At 61.6% G+C, this 19,181-nt stretch overlaps 1 protein-coding gene across 2 annotated transcripts; it reads right to left on the bottom strand.

Annotated features, from left to right (window-relative positions):
* Positions 1–9,238: 9,238 nt before the first annotated feature.
* Positions 9,239–16,880, bottom strand: LHX3 (LIM homeobox 3). Of its 2 annotated transcripts, none has more exons than XM_070380098.1 (6): positions 16,793–16,880; positions 12,329–12,500; positions 11,540–11,742; positions 10,658–10,809; positions 10,372–10,543; positions 9,239–9,657 (listed from the first exon to the last, which is right to left on the bottom strand). In XM_070380098.1, the coding sequence occupies exons 1-6, from the start codon at positions 16,878–16,880 to the stop codon at positions 9,239–9,241; spliced, it is 1,206 nt and encodes a 401-aa protein (XP_070236199.1). The 2 variants fall into 2 exon arrangements, with proteins under 2 accessions (XP_070236199.1, XP_070236198.1); XM_070380097.1 differs by lacking the exon at positions 16,793–16,880 and adding an exon at positions 14,714–14,807.
* Between the last annotated feature and the right edge of the window lie 2,301 nt (positions 16,881–19,181).

The raw sequence follows: 19,181 nt of genomic DNA, 5'->3' as shown, positions 1-19,181 counted from the left end.
TGGGGGAGGAGAGAGCTGGGAGTGGGTGCGAGCCCCCAGACGGTGCTCAGAGCCCCATCAGAGACAAGAAGATTATATTAATAGCTGGGGATGGGAGTAGCCTTGGTATGGGAACCTTCTAGAAAAGGAGAGGAAGTCTGCACAGGGTTGGTCCCTCAGTCAGGGAGGTGCCCCTGGAGAAGGAAGAGGCTGACCCTTCCCCAGTGGGTCCTGGACTCAGAGACGTACAGGGAGGGGCAGCCGTGCCAGTGTGGCCCTGCCAGCCTGGCGAGCGGCCCCCCCTGCCCAGACTGGACCCTGTCGATTCTGCCGGGAGCTGACACCCACCAGGAGCCCAGTACAAACAACGGGAGGGGCTTGATTGGCCAGTCAGACCTCAGATAAGGCCATCAGCAGACACAACTCAGAAAGGAGACTTCGTGGCCCAGGAAACGGCCAGGCTGTGACACCAAAGAGAAGAAGCAGGTCACGAAGCAGTTGTGTATGGTTGCGACAGCCCCCAGACACACGAGCCACAGTGAACAAAGTCTGGACGGAGCTACACCAACATGGCATCTTCAGTTAGAGGAATTCAGGGCACTGGGAGGGTGGAGTGAAGTTTGTTTTTCTACATTTGTCAAATTTTGAGGATGAGCACACACCACTTTCCTAAGCACAGCATGAGCCATCGGCATTAGTTTGTAAGCCCGGGGGGGCAGCCTCTGCCCTCTTGACCTAGGAGATGGGCCAGGAGGCCAGGGGCCCCCAGGAGACCCCAGGGAGGACCCCAGAAGCTCTCACCCGCCGGCCGTCTTTCAGATCCCTGGAGGGCCCCGGGCTAGGTGGTCCCCACGGGTGACATCATCTCTCCAGGCAGTCAGGTACCCCATGCCCCCGTATTTCACCTCCCTGCCAGCCAGCCACCCTCCCCACCCCGCTCTGTTCTGAAGCCTGGTGTCACCTGAAGGTTGAGGGGAGAACTCCGCCCACCTCAGCTACCACCCGGCTCAGGCTCAGGCTCAGGCCTCACGCAGCTCGCAGCAGCTCGTAAAACTCCTCGCTTCCTGGTCCCCCTCAGCCCTGCCAGTGGTGTGTTCAGAGCCCACCCCCACCGGGTGTCCTTTTAACTAATAGGGCACTTAGTTTAATGAGGAGAGTTTGCATAAGAGGAACTTGCTAATTAAACTTTAAACCTTGTCATTCTAAAGATTAGCCAAGCTCTGAACAGAGAGCATTTGTCATGGAGAGAGGGAGCCCCCCTCCCTGCAAGAAAAGGCCAGCTGAGGGTCTTGCCTCAGCAGCTTCTGGCTGACCAGCCAAGATGGAATCTTCCGGAAGGTTTAGGAAACTCCTGTCCCAGGTCAGGAACGTCCGAGGTGGCGCTAGCGGTAAAGAACTCACCTACCAATGTAGGAGACCTAAGAGATGCAGGTTTGATCCCTGGGTTGGGAAAATGACCCAGAGAAGAAAATGGCAACCCATTCCAGTATTCTTGCCTTGAGAATCCCATGGACAGAGGAGCCTGATGGGCTACAGTCCACGGGATTACAAGAGTCAGACATGGATGAGGCAACTGAGCATGCATGCCCCAGGACGAGCCTGGCTTCCAAGGCCCCCGTGGAGGGAACGCATTCTCCACACCCCATCCGGATGCCAGGCACAATGAGGCTGGGGGCCCCGTCTGCAGGCTTGACACTCCAGCCACAGGTTTTTGGGAGGAGTAAGTGTCATGTGAGGTGACCAAGCAGCGTGGAGGCTTGAGGACCCCTTCCTTCCCGTCACCCCTCCCTTCACCCGCCTGCGATCACCTGGGGACCCGTGCCCGCAGCTCAGAGCTGGCCGTGGCTGGCTGCTGGCCTCCCCTGCCCTCCAGAGTGCAGAAGCCCAGCGGCCACTGCCAGCACTGGCCACTCACCCAGCCTCAGCCAGCTTTGTTTCCCCAGCAAAGAAAGAAAGTGGGGCGGGGGGCAGAATGTGAAGAGAATCTGTGTCACCATGTCACGGTATCACCCGGGAACATCACAGGTCTTAACCTCTGACCTTTCTGGAGGTCAAACTAGGCTGGCGGTCAGGGCAGGCTGCCTTGGGGACAATGGCCAGGGGACACAAGTGAGCCACTCCCTGAATGACCAGCAGGCCTGGAAGGCCTCCCCCTAGCAGTGGGGTCTTCCACATTCCGAGCTGGTCCTGACAAGCCCTTTCCAGGATGGGGAACAGGTCATTAGCATCCATTCTCGTCACTTGCTGGAAGCTGGTGACCACAGGCTGCCGTCCTTAGCTGGGGAGCGTGCCCCTGCGGCCAGGCCGCTATCTTGCAGGTGGGGTCCGGGGACGCAGGGCACAGACACACTGCCCCCTGTCCCCGCAGCGGTGCTGAGGACCCTCTGTGTGCGCCACCCTGGAGGGGAGGGGGCAGAGGGGAGGGGCTCTGGGAGGGCCTTTGAGGGAGAGGGAGAGCCTGAAGGGGTGGGACCCTGATGCTGATCCTAGGAGCCGGCTGGACTGGGGAGGGGGAGGGGAGGGGGCTCTAACGTGGCCCCCCTTGCTCTCCTAATCCCACGATTTCCTGTTCTTCGTGTTAGCTGTGAGCCAGCCCTGCCTGGGAGGGTGAGTGGGCACCCTTTGCATAACTGAGGTGAAATCTCCGCGACATAAAATGACCCATTTTAAAGTCTACAAGGTGCAGCCACCACCTGAGTCAAAGCTCCTCCTCCTGCCCGAAGAGAAACCCGGGACAAATCACGCCTTATCCCGCCCACTCCAGAACCTCGAATCCACTTCCTGTCTCTATGGATTCACCCGTTCTGGACACTTGGTAGAGACTGAATTATACAGTGTGTGGCCTTTTGTGTCTGGCTGGGTCAGGAAGATCCCCTGGAGAAGGGATAGGCTACCCACTCCAGTATTCTTGGGCTTCCCTAGTGGCTCGGCTGGTAAGAGTCGGACACGACTGAGCGACTTTCACTTCATTCCTTCAGGCAGCACGGCCTTTCTAACTTCCCGAGTTGCAGCGAGTCTGTGCCCCACCGCACGGTAGAGGTGGCCCACTGTCAGCGTTCACGCACGGATGGATGGATGTTTGGGCCACTTCCGCCTTGTGGCTGCAGTGAACACGCTTGCACAGCTGCTTGTCTGAGTCCCTGTTTTTGGATCCTGTGGATTTGACCTAGGAGTGAAACGGCGGCATCACGTGGTGATTCGAGGTTTCCATCTCTGGATCCATCAAGCAGTTCTCCTCAGCTGCTCTGTGGACATTCCCACCAGCAGTGCCCGGGGCTCCGATCTCTCCCCTCCCAGCATCCTGACCGCGTGGAGCAGCATCTCCAGGGCTCTGATCCCTGTCTCCCTGGAGCCGGGACTGTGAGCACCTCCTCCTGGGCGCGATGACCAGGATCATCCCTTTGATGGATGAGGACACAGGGCTTGCCGCTGTGCTGAGCAGGGACCACAATGTGGGGCTGGGCCACGGCGTCCCTCCCGGCCCTCAGGTTCTAGTGTGAGAAGTGTGAAAGCAAAAGTATTAGTCACTCAGCCATGTCTGACTCTTTGAAGCCCCGTGGACTATAGCCCACCAGACTCCTCGGTCCATGGAATTCTCCAGGCAAGAATACTGGAGTGGAGAGCCATTCCCTTCTCCAGGAGATTTCCCAACTCAGGGATCAAACCCAGGTCTCCTGCATTGCAGGAAGATTCTTTACCATCTGAGACAGCACGGACGCCGCCAGGTTCTAGGATGGGGTCCAAGTGGACAAGGACTTCCTCCAGCCATTCCTCACTTCGCCTGCCACCGGAGCAGGGGGCAGACACTGACCGGAGCAGGGCAGGTGGGCGTGAGCCACCCCTGACTCCATACCGGAGCAGGGGGGCAGACACTGACCGGAGCAGGGCAGATGGGCGTGAGCCACCCCTGACTCCATCTGGCTTCCCTGCCCCTCCATTCTCAAGCACAGAGGGACTTCCCTGGCAGTCTGGTCCAGTGGTTTAAGACTTCACCTTCCAATGTAAGGGGTGCAAGTTCAATCCTTAGTCATGAAGCTAAGACGCCACATGCCTCCTGGCCTCAAATAACAAAGCATAAAGCCTGCTTTGGTTTTAAATCCCACTGACCTGGAGGCAGTGGTACCCACTGGACCCAAGGGAGCTGCACAGATTCGGGACTGGGAATAGAGCTTCAGGTTGTAAGAAATTCAATGAAGACTTTAAAAATGGTCCACATCAAAAAAAAAAAAAAGCATCCCAGGGAACCATAGGACTTCCAGAACCTGAGAGGGAAGTGGGGTTCCCCTCACAACAACCAGACCCACAAGGTAGGGGAATGGTCCTGGGGCGACCCTGTCCACGCCCCTGCCTTGGGGCAGGTCTGATCCAAGCCTGACCGAGGCAGGCATTTGACCTCTGGAACAACAGCCTGGGATCCCCCCATCCGACCTTGGTTCACGTGCCTTTGCTCTCAGAGAGCATGGGTGCACAGGGGGCTGAGTGTGAGCTGTGTGGAGAGGGGGTGAAGGTGTGTGCGTAGGAGTGTCGCTGGCATGTGCATCCGTGCCCCACAGAGCTCTGTGTCCCGAGTCCCGAGTGTGTGCGGCTCCCTGTGGTCTGGTGGGTCCCACCACCTCCTGGTCAATGGGATTTGCCCTAAGAACGGTGCGCGGGGCGCTTCAGTGGTGCCTGCTTCCGGCTTTGCCTTGGAAAGTGTCCTAGCAAACCCGGAGAGCAGGTTATACGTGCTACTCCTCAGGCTCAGAAAGGGTGAGCAGCTCACCCGTGGTCACAGAGCTGCAGCAATTAAGTAGAATGGAGGGGAGGGTCCCAGGTCCCTTAGCTGGAGCCTGTGTGCTCCACCAGGTCCTTAACCACAGGCGTGGGGCTCAGGGGAGCCCTGGGCATCCTCATCCTGTGTCCCTCATGCTCCCCGGGACCTGACTCCAGCCCCACCTCTGCAGGTGTGACCCCGGTGGGCACGTCCCACTGTCTGGACGAGCTCTTGGGAGCATGTGGAACTGAGGACTGTGTGAGCATCTGGGGGCTTATGGCCACTCCTCCGGGGATGGCCTCCGCACCCGCTGTGACACTCTCTCTCTCTCTCTCTCACACACACACACACACACGCACGCTCCCGTACACGCACACGTGTGTCTCCCTGACTCTGGAGTCTGCAGTTTGCATACTTCTCTCCCAGGTCTGGCCTTGGACTGCATTCCTGCAATGCCCTCCGAGACAGCTGCTTCTTAGGCTCCTATCTCTTTTTGAATGCCGAGGGGGGCTCTGCTGGTCAGAAGGGAATATTTTTATGGTAAAAAATGAGCCACGCTGCATCAGTGCGGGGGGGTGGGAGCCGTCACCGCAGGTCACCCAGGCAGACTGATGAAAATTCTGCTTATGAAGTCGCTGCTCCCCCATTAATTAGGGGGGAGGGGGGCCCGCGTGCCACTGAGCACCTCACCCACGGCCAAAAGCTTGTCAACACTTCCCACGAAGAATGAAAATGTAAATACCTTTCAGATTATTCAATGTCACCAAGGTATGGAAAAAGGTCGGAATGCTGGGTGTCATTTATCTCGTTGCGGATTTGAAGAGCTTTTTTCTATTAAATTTCTTAAAATTAATGTTTTATGTTGCTCAGAGTAATTTGAACAATTATGGGCTTAAAGAATTGATCATTACAACCCCTGGGATTCAGAGCTCCCGACTGAGTCCTTTGAAAACCCACTGATTTATCGTTTTGCTACTTAACCAGGCAAGCTCCTGGGATTTGGGACCCCAACCCCCTCCTGCCCCAGGCGGGGGCCAGTTCCCAAGACACAACAGCCGGATCTGCCGGCGGAAGAGACGCCAGTGGGTCCCCAGGTCTCCAGGAGAGGTGGGGGGAAGAAGGGGTGTCTCTGATTTCAGAGCTTTCACCCGCCCTGAGCAAATTTTATATTTAAAAGGAAAGAAGTCCTTTTACATACTGGTCGAAATTGTTTTTTATCATTCAGGTGTTTACCTTTGATAATGTATGCAATCGTCGGGTTCAAAAATGAAAAGAACGTGATAACACGGTCAAGATGAGTATTCCGCTTATGTTAAAATTTAAAGTTCTAAGTATTACGTTACAGAGGTTACTGTTCTTCAAAAGTGAACAAGCCCTAGCCCCTCAGGAAAAAAATGCTGAGGTGTGTCCCGCCTCCCCGCCAGGGTGCTTTCCACCCCGAGCCCCCTCCCACCCCGGCTGGCCGCAAATTCGGAGGGAGTCCGGGGCGGACCCGGCTCCAGCTCCAGCCTCCGGAAGGCAGCCCCACCCAGCCCCCCGGCCCCGCCCCCAGACCCTGCGCCCACCCGCTTCGCAGGGCCCTGGCTGTCAGGAGCCGGTTGGGCGGGAAAACCCCTGGTGGGCGCGCCCCTGGACTCTGAGCTGGGCGCCCATCGCCTGTATCCGCGGGGAGACAGGGCGCCCGGAACCCGCATCCTGCGCTAACACCCACACGCCTCTAGATGCCCCGCCTGGTTAACAGGGTCCATCATGGGAAATAAGTCGTCGTGGTCTCCAGGTGACCCCCGCAGGGGCCCGTAAGATGGGCGTCCACTTTCCTCTGCGGACCCGCCCGAGGTCCTCCCGGCCTGAGATCCGCCCCGCCCGCGTCCTCACTGGGCCTTGGTTCGGGCTTTGGCACCGTGCCCCCCCCGCCCCGCCCCAGTCCAGGGTCACGTCCGCAGACTGAGCTGCGCCGGTACCTGGAAGCCCGTGTGTCTGCCCGCTCGGGGCCGCGGGAAGGTGGTCACCCGGGGCCAGGCGCTCCGCCCAACTGGGGAGACAGACACGCGAGGTGTGCACACGAGCACTGTCCACTGCCCGGCTGACCGCGAGCCCCACTCAGCTGAGCGCTCCCCTGAAAGGCCGGCCGGGACGCGACGGGCCGGCCCCGACGGGGTCCACTCTTCCCCCACCCCAACCAGGACTGGGGTCTGGGGCCCGGTTGCCGCCTGGACGCGCCGCCAGCTGGGAGCCCCCGACCAGGCGGAGGCTCCCTCGGGCACACTTTGCACTTTATTAACCTGTCAGTGCCTGAAAGGTCCCAGGCGGCCTGGGGGGAGGTCTCCAGGCTGGGGGTGGTGCCTGGCACGGCGACTGGAGGATTTATACTCCCCCTGGGCTGCCGCAGGTGGCCGCCTTGGTCCCACCTCAGCCAGGCCCCCTCCCCAAAAGCTGAATCCCACCCAGACAGGCTGCCTTCATTCCCCTCGAGGGCGAGGGCGCCCCTTGCAGGACAGAGTCCAAAGTGGTTCCCTCCAGCACCGTGCCCCACGTTCAGCTCGGCCACACCCCTGGGAGGCTGAGATCTCGGACCACCAACCCCCAGGCCAGCCTGGGACACCTTTCACTTCCAGCTACTAGGCCTCTGCTCACCGGGGCACTGAAGTACCACCCACCCCGACTTCTGCTCAGCCATGCTCTTCCCTGGGCGCTCCCCCAAACTGAAGGGTGATGGGGCCACGTCTCCCATCGATTCCCCAAATTTCCTCCCGAGGGCCTCCCCCATTCCTTGCCATTCTTCCTGGCGGCTGCCAGCAACATTCTTGGGGGGAGGGGCGGGCCTGCTCTGGGTTCAGGGCAACAGCAGGTGCTGGTGAGGGAGCTGACCATGCTGGGGTGGGCGGGACTGGGGGGCGAGTGGCTTGACCAAAGCCCCTTGGGCTGCCTGGTGGTCGGGGAGGGAGGGGGGACATCTGCGGAGCTCCCCTCCTCCTCGCCAGGTCACTTGCTCAGCTTCTCACAGCAAATTAGCAGGTCGCTGGGACTGGAATCCTAGTTGCAGAGCCCCGGTGACCGAGTTCCTGAATCTCCAGACTAGTTGACTCCTGCAGTCCCCCTCCCCGTGCTGAAGCCTGCTCCAAGCAGTTTTGCTTGGTCCTGTCACCTGGCCACCCCAGCGCCCGCCTCTCCCAGGGACAGAGTGGGAAGGCCCAGCCCCTCCACCCACGGTTGGACCGTCTGTTCTCCTAAGTCTCCGTCCAGTGCTCGGAAGCCTGGCGGAGATCTTGGGACAAAGGGGCCCCGATCCACACCAGGTGTCGTCCCTGGCAAGAAGCCAACAGCTACTCCAACAGGGCTTCCAGCTTTCAGAGATCCATCTCTATCCCCAACGCCCTCTCCTCCCCCAACCCCGAGCCTCACTGAACATACAGGCCTTCCAATGACTGTAACTGACGAATTTATTGAAGTCTGGGAGAGACCCAATGGTCAGAGAATAAATAAAAGACAGGGGAACGCCACAGAAACAACAGGTAGCCGGGGATGCAGGCTTGAGGGATAACTTGAATCCATACGCGGCCGGCCTCTGTGTCCGTGGTGGCCAGCGGCAGAAGCATCTGGCAGGGAGGCAGCTCGGAGGAGCCCCCGCCCCGGCCTTCCTTTGCCTGTGGGGCGTCCAATCCATGGGCAGTCGGAGCCCACAGGGAGAACAGGAGCTGGGGGATGTTTGGCAATGGAAATCGGTGGGCTGGGCTTGGCCTGAGCTCTGAGGGCAGCTGTGACAGGTCGAGGGGAGGGGGTGCAGGGACGAACACCTAGTCTGGACTGGAGGAAGCTCCTTAAGCGTTCCAAGAGTCCGCCCCTCCCCCCAGGGTAGTGGGGTCCAGAAGGATCGAAAGATCTAGAGCCAATGGCCCCAGGGGAGGGGTGGGGAGGGTCCCGGGGAAGACAGGAATTGGTGGCAGGGAGGCCCCCAGAGGAAGAGGAAGTTAGGTGTGGCCTCCCCGCAGCCACCTCCTGCCTGGACGGACAGCTTGATCTCTGACTTAAAAGAGGGGGTTGGGGGGGAGGTGGAGCAGGGGGCTAGAGAACTCAGACATATAGAACCTGGGAAACAAAAGCACAATTAGAATTATTTTTAATTTTGGAAATTAAAGCATCTTCCAGCCTGAGGGCTGTGCTGGTCTGGGCAGAGGCCCCTGAAGGGAGTGAAGGCTTGGCCTCCCCAGGGTGACATTTCCTGTCTGGAAACGGTGGCAAGCACTGGGTTAATTGGTCGATAAAGGGGAAAATCTGCTTACAAAACAAGGCTTGCCGAGAGGCCCCCAGTTTGAGCAGCAGCAGCCTCTCAGACCCGAACCCGGAGAGTCCCTCTGCCTGGGTGGGAGAGGGCACTCCCAGAAATGACCCTCCCGAGTCTGCATCCTGTTCCCCGTGGCACCGCGTCCTGCAGAAGTCCGTGCTTCCGGCAGGAGAGCTGCTGCCCAAACTCCTCACGTCCGAGGCTTGAGGGCACGGGGACTCAAGTCAGAACTGAGCGTGGTCCACCTCGTCCAGCCAGGAGGCGGGGCTGGCAGGGAAGTCGGGGTAGCCCCCGCTGCTCCCAGTGGAAAGGTCGGAGCTGGGTCCGTTCCCTGCCAGCACTCTCATGGGTGGGGGCCCACCTGGGGCTCCCGTGGGCACGAGCCCCAAGCCGGCATCGGGGTACACCAAGCTGGAGAGGAGGGGCTGGGGGCCAGAGAGGCTCTGCAGGGCAGCAGGCGAAGGGGGGACGCCGTAGGGGCTGCCGGGGCGTAGCTCTCTGTACTGCTCCGGGCCGGCCAGGCCTCCGTGCTCCAGTGGGAAGCTGCCCGGGGCCCCCGAGGGCCGGCCCAAAGTCGGGGCAGGCTCTCCCAGGCTGCCGTAGAGGCCGCTGGCGGGGCCCATGTCGGCCATGGCTGGCTCGTCTGCGGTGGAAGCAGAGGGCATTGCTTAGTGCACACCTGCTGCCACCTCTGGTGCTCCTCGGTGCCCCCTGCAGGCGCCGTGTGCCCCACCAGGGCGGGTCAGCCCACATCTCTTACCCTTTCACCCCTGAGTTTGTTCAGCTCCATCCCACCTGATTCCTATGAAACTGTGGGCTCCTGTGCTGGGATCCAGTATGATCCCAAGGCTACCCAATTTTGCAGACAAGTTAATTGAGGCTCAGAGAGGCTAGGTGAGTAGCCTAAGGTCACAATGCAGCCAAACAATCTCCTAAACAAACTCTCTGAGGATGGACATTAAGAGCTGGTGGGGGAGGGGCTCTCTGCTTTGGAAAAAGGAGGTAACTGGGTTCCAGAGACGAGGGTGGACCCTCCTCCAACGCCAAGCAGCTAGGACCTTTAATCACCCCAAGACTGTGCTGCTGCCTCCCTAAAAAATCACTGTAAGTGCCAAGTGCCCTGGGTGGGGGCAGGGGGGAGCATGGTCAGACCCTCCCTCCAGGACAAAGCCTGCCAAGGGACACGCATGCAGGTCACGGGGTTTCTGTCCCCCTTCAGAAGAAGGGCAATGGTCCTGAGTGGCCAAATCACAGGGCTTGGGGATGGGCGCCAGGGTCTACAGAGACGGGGACCGGAACATTGATTCCCAGGCTCCGGCAGTCAATCAACCCAACGCTCTTCCCAACTCCGCCGTACCAGTGAAGGAGACCTCCGCGTCGCTGTCCTGCCCCTCCTCCTGGACGCTGTCCTTGTCCGACTTAGAGCCGCCTCGGGCGCGCTTCATGTTTCGGAAATACTGGCCCCAGCGCTGCCGGCCCGCGTCCTTCTTGAGCCTCTTTTCCTTGGCCCGGCGATTCTGGAACCACACCTGGGGGTGGGGTGGGGGGCGGTGGGGGCCGATAAGTGGCCGCTGCTCTGGGACCCGGGGTGGCCCTTGTTTGCCAGCGGCTCGCAGGGCGCGCGGGGGCGCCGGGGCGCTGACCTGCACGACGCGCATGTCCAGGCCGGTCTCGGAGGAGAGCTGCTCCCGCACGTGGCGCGCGGGCTTGGGCGAGGTGTTGTAGGCGCTCTTCAGAGTCTCCAGCTGCTTGGCTGTGATAGTCGTGCGCGGCCTCTTGGCCGTGGCCTCGGCCTCTGCACCGCGGGGGAGGCGTGAGGCTGGGCCTGCTCCTCCGGCCGCTCGGCGCTCCCACCTCCCTCGGGGCGCGCGCACGTCGGGGCCAGAGGTGCCGCCGCCGCCGCCGCTGCGACCGCCAGCCTCGCCGCCGCGGCGGGAAGGCCAAAGGGTTTTGCGGGACGCGGGTGCCCGGAGCGATGGAGGAAACGCGCTGGGCGGTGCTCCGGCCCAGCCAGGGGCGGCCCTGCGGCGGCCTTCTTTAAGGACCCAGCCGCCCTGGATCCAGGTGCAGGCGTTTCCAGTCTTGGCCCCCTACTGACAAGCGCTGCCCGCCCCCAACCCTCCCTCGCTCCTCTTTGTTCTAAGGGCGCGGGTAGGATCGGATCTTCACGGTCAAGGATTTAGGACGATAATTCAGACCCGCAGAGCTAATCCACGTAATTCAGGCCAATCTCCCTGCGCCCGGGAAGGAGGCGGCTGCTAAGACCCCAGACCCGGCTTTCTCAGAGCGGGTCTGCTAACTGTCCCGGGCTCCCGGACCTGGAGGCGGGGGCTCCCCAACGCCCCCGCCCAGAGAGAAGACGCTTAAGTTCTCGCCGCTTTGTGAGCGCTTCGCCGGGGACGCTGGAGGGAAGGATCCCTCCACACCCGACCCGGACGGGCCTTAGCCCCTCTTTGCAGGGAAGGAAAGGGGAGGGTGGGCCGTGCCCAGGCCGAGCCCCGTGACCGTCGCCCCCTCCCACTGACCTCGCTGCTTGGCTGTCTCGTAGTCTGCCTTGCACACGAGCCGGCTGTCCTCCATGAGATAGAACTCGTCGCCCGTGGCCAGCTGCCGCTTGCACACGACGCAGGCGAAGCAGTGCAGGTGGTACACGAAGTCCTGGGCGCGGCGCACCACCTGCGTGGGCGGGATGCCCAGCTGGCACGCGGCGCACTTGGTCCCGAAGCGCCTGCGGGACGCACAGGGCGCGGCTCAGAGCGGCCGCCGCTCCTTCGCCCGGAGCGGGTCGGAGAACCGCTAACGCGGTTTGGCGCAGGGTGGTTCCTGGAGGAAGGCGTCCCGGGCCCTGCCCCTGGTCGCAGAGACTACCCGCAGGGACTACCAAGAAGGGGATCCAGATGCTCTGGGGCACACAGCTGTCCTCTGTGCCCGGATGGGGGAGGTGAATTCGGAAGGGCAGGGCCTTGGCCACCGGGGCCGACGTGCAAACCCATGAGTCCTCTGCCGGGTAGGAGCCCCATCCCCACCATTAAGCACGAATACAAGACCAAAACGAAGAGGGAGCACGTCCAATAGAGCTTTACAAATTTGGGGTTATCTTTTTAACTACTGCTTCAATGACTCACAAAATTAATTACTTTAAAAGATTGTTAGTGGGCCAGCCCAGCCGCCAACAGAGAGGCCCCGGGGGTGCCCTGTTTGGGGAAAAGGAAGGGTGTGGAGATGGGGGTTTTCAGGGCTCCAGACTTGGTTACGGTGAGGGCCCCGGGGCTCCCCTGGGTGTGCCACCCGCCCCAGGCAGCTGGCGGGCTCACTTGAAGAAGTCGTCCTTGCAGTACACACTCTCCCCACGGCTGAAGCAGCGCTCGGCCAGCGGTGCGTGGCAGTCGCTGCACTTGAGGCACTTGCTGTGCCAGTGGCGGTCCAGAGCCTTGAGGATGAAGCGGTCCAGGATGTGCTGGTCGCAGCCGGCACACAGCGGGATCTCTGCAGGCGGGGAGGAGCCACCGCGGTCAGGGCCGCCGCACAGAGCCGGAGGCCTCCCCATCCCACCCAGCTCCCAGGACCGGGCTGCCAGGAGGCCCCCTTCCCGGCACACCCTTGTCCCTAGCCAGCTTGAGTGGCCACCCAGCTCCCCTGAGTTCAGGGAAAGTGTGGCTTGGAAGTCCGTGCCTGGCCCACAGCGGAAATCCAGGACAACTGAAGCTAGGCTTAGAAACATACCCAGGGGCAGGAGGGTACCCAGGCCACCCCCTCAGATACCCTCAACTGCAAAACGTTTCCAGTGCCCGAAGGATGCACTTTGAGCTCAAATGAAACCCTCGCCCCCAGGGCTGTCTCAGAGGCTGGACTGGAAACCGGGTCCTTACCATCACCAGAGGCCCGGCACACGTGGGCCATGGGGCATCCACCACCCAATGGCCCTCTTTCCTCGCACAATCAGGCGCCATGGTAGCCAGAGACTTGTGGCAGGTGTGGCTGCCCAGCCCCGTGGCCCTGTCCCTAGGCTACCAAAATGAATACTGATGCCCTGCCTGTCTTTGGGCGGCCCTGGGGGTACTTGTGTGTAGACTGGACGTATGGATGCTCTGTCCTCTTGCTCAAACATCGATGCCTGAGCACACACAGTAGGCAGTTTGCCTTCCCCACAGAGACACTTGTGTTCTATTCCCCTGGGGCTGCAGGCCTCTGCGGGAACCAGGCTGGGGAAATGCAAGGCCTGCCTTTGAGAGGCACAGGTCCATGGGGGTGCTTTGCAGGGTGTTCAGGGCATGAGGACTACCTGTTAATTTAGAAAAAGTCTCCCGAGGGCAGAGAGCCTCGAGCAGGAGCTGGAACCTACTTAAATATATCACCACCTCAGCACACTCACCTCGCTGACAGTGGACCCCCTCCAGCCCTAGGCCGGCCTGGCAGCCGGCGAAAGGGCCAGCGAGGGACCTTCCTTTGCCCCATGCTGAGAGAAGAGGGAATCAACCTCCCTCCTACAGCCCCGGGCACCATGAAGGACGGGATCCCGCGTCGGGCAAAACCGCGGCCCTGGGTGCGGAGCCTGAGGATCTGCTGCCTGCCCTGGCTCCCCAACCCCGGGCGGCGATGGCAGGGCGGCGGGCGAGGACACCCGTCTTAGAGCTGGTGGCTGGACAGGCCCGCGCGGCGCGGATTCAGCACCGCGGCCCGGACAGCTCCCGGCGCGCGCTACCCGCGGAGCCCCGCGTCGAGCAAAAGCCTCTCCCGCCGCGCCCCTCGCGCTCTCGCGAAGCCCTGGCGACCCGGGCCTTACGCTGCATGGCGACTCCAGCCTTGGCGGGGTCTCCTACCCTCGGCGCTGGCGGCCCAGCACAGCCTTGCGCTTGCCTGCCGGCCCGATCCCCTCCGGCTCTCTTGAGACGTTTCACGCGGAGCCCGCGCACCCCTCCCTTCCTGTCTCTTCGCCCTCCCACCCCTTCCTCCCAGCCCCCGTGGCCACCCCTCCCAGGAACCGTCGGAAAATAAATAAATAAAGAAGTAGGAGACGGAGGAGACCCCACAGCCTGGATGTAACCCCTTTCCCACCTGCTCTCACCCCGCCACTGCCCACCCTTCCAGGGCCAGCTCCATCCCATCCTGCGGTTCCCGCCTGCTTGGAAGCTCGTGGAGGACCATCCCAGTTCACGGGGAAGCCAAGGCGCTGGGGGTAAGCTGGGGGTTTTCCTGCAAGAGGACCAGCCCTGCCAATGGAGCAGGTGCATGTGAGTGCAGACACCAAGATTCCAGCTAAGGGAGTTCAGCCACCGGGGTCCAGCTCCACGCTGGCCCTTGTGTCTGACTTCGCCTGGAAAGTGTGGCGGGTCTGGGTGCAGGCAGCCTTCATGGAGATTCTCCTACCCCATCGACACTGGGACACACGTTTGCTCTCTGCACACTCTCCCTAAAGGAAGAGTATTTTCCAAACCAGTCCTGGGACCCAGAGGGCCCCCAGCCTGGGAGGCACCAGCGCCGCGACGAAACGCCCGACGACACAGCTCCAGGGGCCCAGAGGCGAACCCGCTGCTGGGATGCTCAGGTAGGGACGCGCAGTGCTGGGGCCCTCATACCCATTCCCGCCCGCGCTCCCTAGCTCCCGCCGCCTCCGTGGCCGGGCTGAGAAGGAAGCGAGGACCGCTGAGTCTCCACGGGGTCCGCCCTCCCGGGCGCAGCCGCTCGGCCGGGGCACCCACCTCGGCGCAGGTCTTCTCTCCGCGCCAGCAGCGCCAGCAGCAGGTCGCCGCCCGCCGACTCCCGGCCCGGGACCAGCTCCCCGCGCGCCTCCATGGGTCCCGCCGCCAGCCGCCGAGGCTCTCCGGTCCTGAACTTTCCAGGGGCTCGGCGAGACCACGGCCTCAGTGGCCCCGGGACGGCGTCTGCACGACTCCCGGCGCTGCTGGGCGCTGCGCCCGCGGGCCGCCCAGGGGCCCGGAGCCTCGGGCCGCGCGGAGGCGGAGCGGCGGGGGGGCGGGGCCGCGGCGCGGGGCGGGGCCGGGGTCGCGGAGACGCGCCGCTGGCGTCCGCGGACTCTGCGCGCCTTTGCCGGGAGAACTGCGGTGCGGGGAAACCGCCCCGAGTGCCCGGCCCAGGGATAGGGACGCGCAGGGGAGGAGCCGTGTCAGCGCTGCCCGATAGCGCTTGACCAGGCCCCGAAGCTTCCTGCCCCGGCGCCGGCTCGGGGCTGAGGCCTGGGCTCCGGCGCGAAAGCCCGCGGGTAGCCTGCCGATCAGGGAGGGAGTTGGATCCTACCGCCGCTGAGGCTCGGGCCCGAGAGGTTCCGAGCTGGGAGGCTTGGTCACAGTGCCTGATGGCACGTGCGAGACCCAAGACCCAGAAAGGGTGAGTGTGGCGCCCACGGGCTCACAGGGAAGCCGCCAGGAGCGGACCCGACCTCAGGCCTTCCTGCTCTGAGCAGCTTCTGGGCCCCATCCTGGGCACTGCAGCCCAGAAGTGGGAGTGGGGAAGCAGGGCGAGTCTCCGGATGGAACCCAGAGTCCTCGGCTCAGACTCCACGATGCAGCCAAGGCTCCAGGTCAGGAGGGACGGAGCTGGGAATGCCGGGATCCACTCTCTTCCCTCCACACCCGCTAGCACCGGAGGAAGCCCTGGCGACCGTTTCCCCATTTCCCGTTTCTACCCCCCACCCCCAGTCCAAATAGGTGAGCTTGCAGGAACCCACCACCCTTGCACGTAGAGACACACCTACCCCGGAGGGTGCCCACCACAGGCCAGGCCACACCCCTGCGTCACCCACAGTCAGCACACAGCAGTGTGGGTCCTGGCAGTACAGAGCTTGGCGGGAGCAGGGGGCCTCCAGAAAGTGTTGGGGGACTAGGGGTTGGTACCATCCTCCAGGAGGTTCCACCTGGGAGCCCCTCAGTGATGCCCCATAGTACCCTGCCTCTGCTTGGCCTCCAGTGGCCTGGTCTGTACACTTAACTTGGAGGCCGGTGTGGAAGGACCTGGGTAGGAGAAACACAGCCCCCTCTGAGCTCCGAGCGGACCCCACATCTCAGTTTGAGCAAAGGCCCCATGCGGGCAAAGTTAAGGTGCCCCTTCACTTTGTGCTACGTTTGTTCCCCAGGACAGGACAAGGGCGTCCAAGCCAGGGAGCTGAGCGGGTGTTGGGTGCATAGGGGTGTCGGCCGTTGAGTGTCAGCTGCTGTGGAGGCCTGCCTGAGAGGGGCCATGTGTGGTCTGACTGGGGAAGGGGCGGGCGGGCCTATGCGCTCGGCATCTGGCCGACTGGCCAACAATGCCTCCATTATTTCCCAACGTCCTTGTGACCGAATGGCCCTTGGGGAGTGCAGTTTGGGCAGGAGACCCAACCCAGGGCTGTGGCGCTGTGCAGTTGGGCTGGCTAGGGGGGGCAGGACTGGGCTGTGTGGGAGCTGAGAGGCGTGGGGTCTCCGGATTTTCTTGGCAGCTCTTTCTCTGCCCCATCCCCTCCCCACCAGACATGCCTGCGAGGTCCCTTCTGTCCTCCAGGCGCTCTGTGAAAAGCTGCGGGCCCTTCAGCATGGGTCCAGGCTTCCCAGGCCATCACAAGGGGGCTCCAGGCCTTCCACTTACTCAGGGGTCTGCCAGCTTCGCCCAGGTTCCCATCTCAGGACCCACCAGAAGCCTCCCCAGACTCTTTCCGCCCTGCCCTTAGTGTGTTGCACGCCTTCCTTCCCTCGCCCCTCTGCTCGCCTCTGCCCATCTGTGCCGCTTTCCCCTCTGGGTCTTCCTGTCCAGTCTGGAGACTGCAGGAGGCCATGCGGGGCTCTTACCCCTGGTCCCGCCCAAGGTGCAGAGGCCGGCGGTTGCGGGGGCCCGGGGCCGATCTCGGTCGTCCTCGAGATCCGTTTCCAGGAGCATCGAGGCCTCCGGACCAGGCCGGACCCAAGCGGCCCGGGCAGCGCTCTTTCCTTCTCCTCTGCGCCCCCGGGGAAGGCTGGGCCCTCCCCGTGTCCTGGTGCGCGGAGCGTGGTCAGACAAGTGAGCCGCTGGGCCAGGCGCTGTCCGCGGTGCTGAAGGAGGCGCGGCCGCCCACCTCCCCCGACCGCGCCTGCCGCCCTCAGCTCCTCCTGTCCGCCCTCCCCCCACGTCCCGCTGCCCCACCTTCCCAGGTCCCCGGGGCCTCCGCTCGCCCCACGCCCGCCCGTCCCTGGGAGGCAGCCTTGGGCAGCTCCATCCTGAGCTCCAGTCCTGCCTTGAGGCCGGGGATTCGCCCCAAGCGGGTGCTCCACCTTGTAGTTCCTGCTCTTTCCCGCTTGCGGCCTCCAGGAAGCATCGTCCAGGCCGCCGACCCTCAGACCCCCATCGGCCTCCAGTCCAGGCTCCTGCTGAGGCTCTGGCCTCAGGAACTGCCCTGTTCAACTGTTGTTTCGAACCTGAGGAACTTTCTGCACTCACGACCTCCTCAGCATGCAATGCCCCTAGGTCTCAGGCCGCAGCCACCTCCCACTCCCCTGAGGCAGCCTGAGGAAGGGCGCCTCGAACAGAAACTACTCAGAAGGACCCACGGGCAAAGAGTGCCAAGGCACCCCAGTGACAGGGGTTACCAGATGGTACTTACATTGGCACCAGCACCACACACACCCGGGCTGGGGCGGGGGGGGGGGGGGCAGAGTGTCCGCTGGTCACTCACGCCCCTGTCCGACTGGCACACCAGGGGGCTGCCCATACCCTCAGGGCGGGGTGGGTGGGTGGAGGCGCTGTCCGCGGTGCTGAAGGAGGCGCGGCCGCCCACCTCCCCCGACTGAGCCTGCTGCCCAGCTGGAAAGGCGAATTGACAGAAACTTTAGCCAGGACTCCCCCAAGCTACACTGGCCACTGGAGACCTCTCCACCACAAAACAAGGTGTGGGAGGCGGTAGAAAGAATCAACAGTTCAGCACCGGGGGCAGTAAGCAGGTGCAGGCGCAAAGCTGAGGGGAGGGGCTGCTGGGCACTCTGGTCTGCGGGTCCTCAAGGTTCCCTGGAACTGGCGCCTGCGGTACCTGTGAGCAGGATTCCCAGGCATCTCAGTCGCCATCCCCTCCCTCTTCCCCTCTGAGGGAGAGGGGCTGTGGTCCCGCTCTCCCTCAGTCCAGCTTGGCCCTGAGAAGATCAACTATTGGGGACTTCCCATCTTTCACCTTCTGCCTATCCCTGAGCTGTCTTCCAAAGAGTTTCTGATTCAATACTGGACATTGTGAAATTTCAGAGGTCCAGTCCATACACCCTTGCCACACACCCCATCACTGGTAGAGCTAGTTTTACTTCAAAACAATTACAATTTTTTCAAATATCGGATTTCTTTATTTTTAAAATGTGCACATTAGAGTTTACTTAAATACAAAATGTTTATTTTTCTTGCAGGTAAGAAATTTCAGTGACATTTCCACGTCAATTAGCTTCTTTTTAATCCAAATCCTTCCATTAAAAATAAATATACATTTAAATTATTGAACTATCATATTTATTAGTCTCAATACTTACAACTTTAGAAAATGGAACTTAACCCTTGCCTTAAGGGAGCGTCCAGCTCTGAGCAGCGACGGGACACAGTGCCGTGGCCACCCTGACCTGCCGCCCCTCAACCTGGAATATTGTCAGGAACCCTGAACGCCGATGTCGCCCGTCACTGGGTTCTGTCAGGTACACAAGACCGCCCACCCACAGCACCGTCCCAGCTCTTGCTGTTGGGAAAATGTACTTAGGGGAGAAAACGACATTTGGCGCAAACCAAAGGCAGTTTAATTAATGGTTCTGAGCACATTCCTTTGGGCTGTGTGTACACTGGCCCAGTTTTCAAGTTGAAAAGAAACAATAGGTGTCTTCAGTAACCCAGGCACACAGCTCAGCCACTAAGACAAGCCCGTGGCTTTTAAAACACAAAGGCTTCCAGGAATTAAAAAGTGTCCAACAGAAGAAAGCTCTCGGCAGAGAAGTGGAGCGTTCCCTGCCCAGAGGCCTCGGGTCACACCTCCCACTGAAGGGGACCACAGAGCTGAAGGCAGTTGTCCGAGGAGTCGGCCACCCCTCTTCCCCAAACTGTCAAACGGTCAGGGTGCTCACTAAACACAGGAACCGGAGCGCAGAACAGGCGTGGTGGGAGACACCGTGACACCCACCAGTGTCACACGCACACACCCACTCACATTCAAAGGGAATGCTCCCTGCTGTGGTCATTTCT

The sequence above is a fragment of the Bos mutus genome, chromosome 11, assembly GCF_027580195.1.
Source record: "Bos mutus isolate GX-2022 chromosome 11, NWIPB_WYAK_1.1, whole genome shotgun sequence".
NCBI lineage: Eukaryota > Metazoa > Chordata > Mammalia > Artiodactyla > Bovidae > Bos > Bos mutus.
This window is presented reverse-complemented; position numbering and strand designations above follow the sequence as displayed.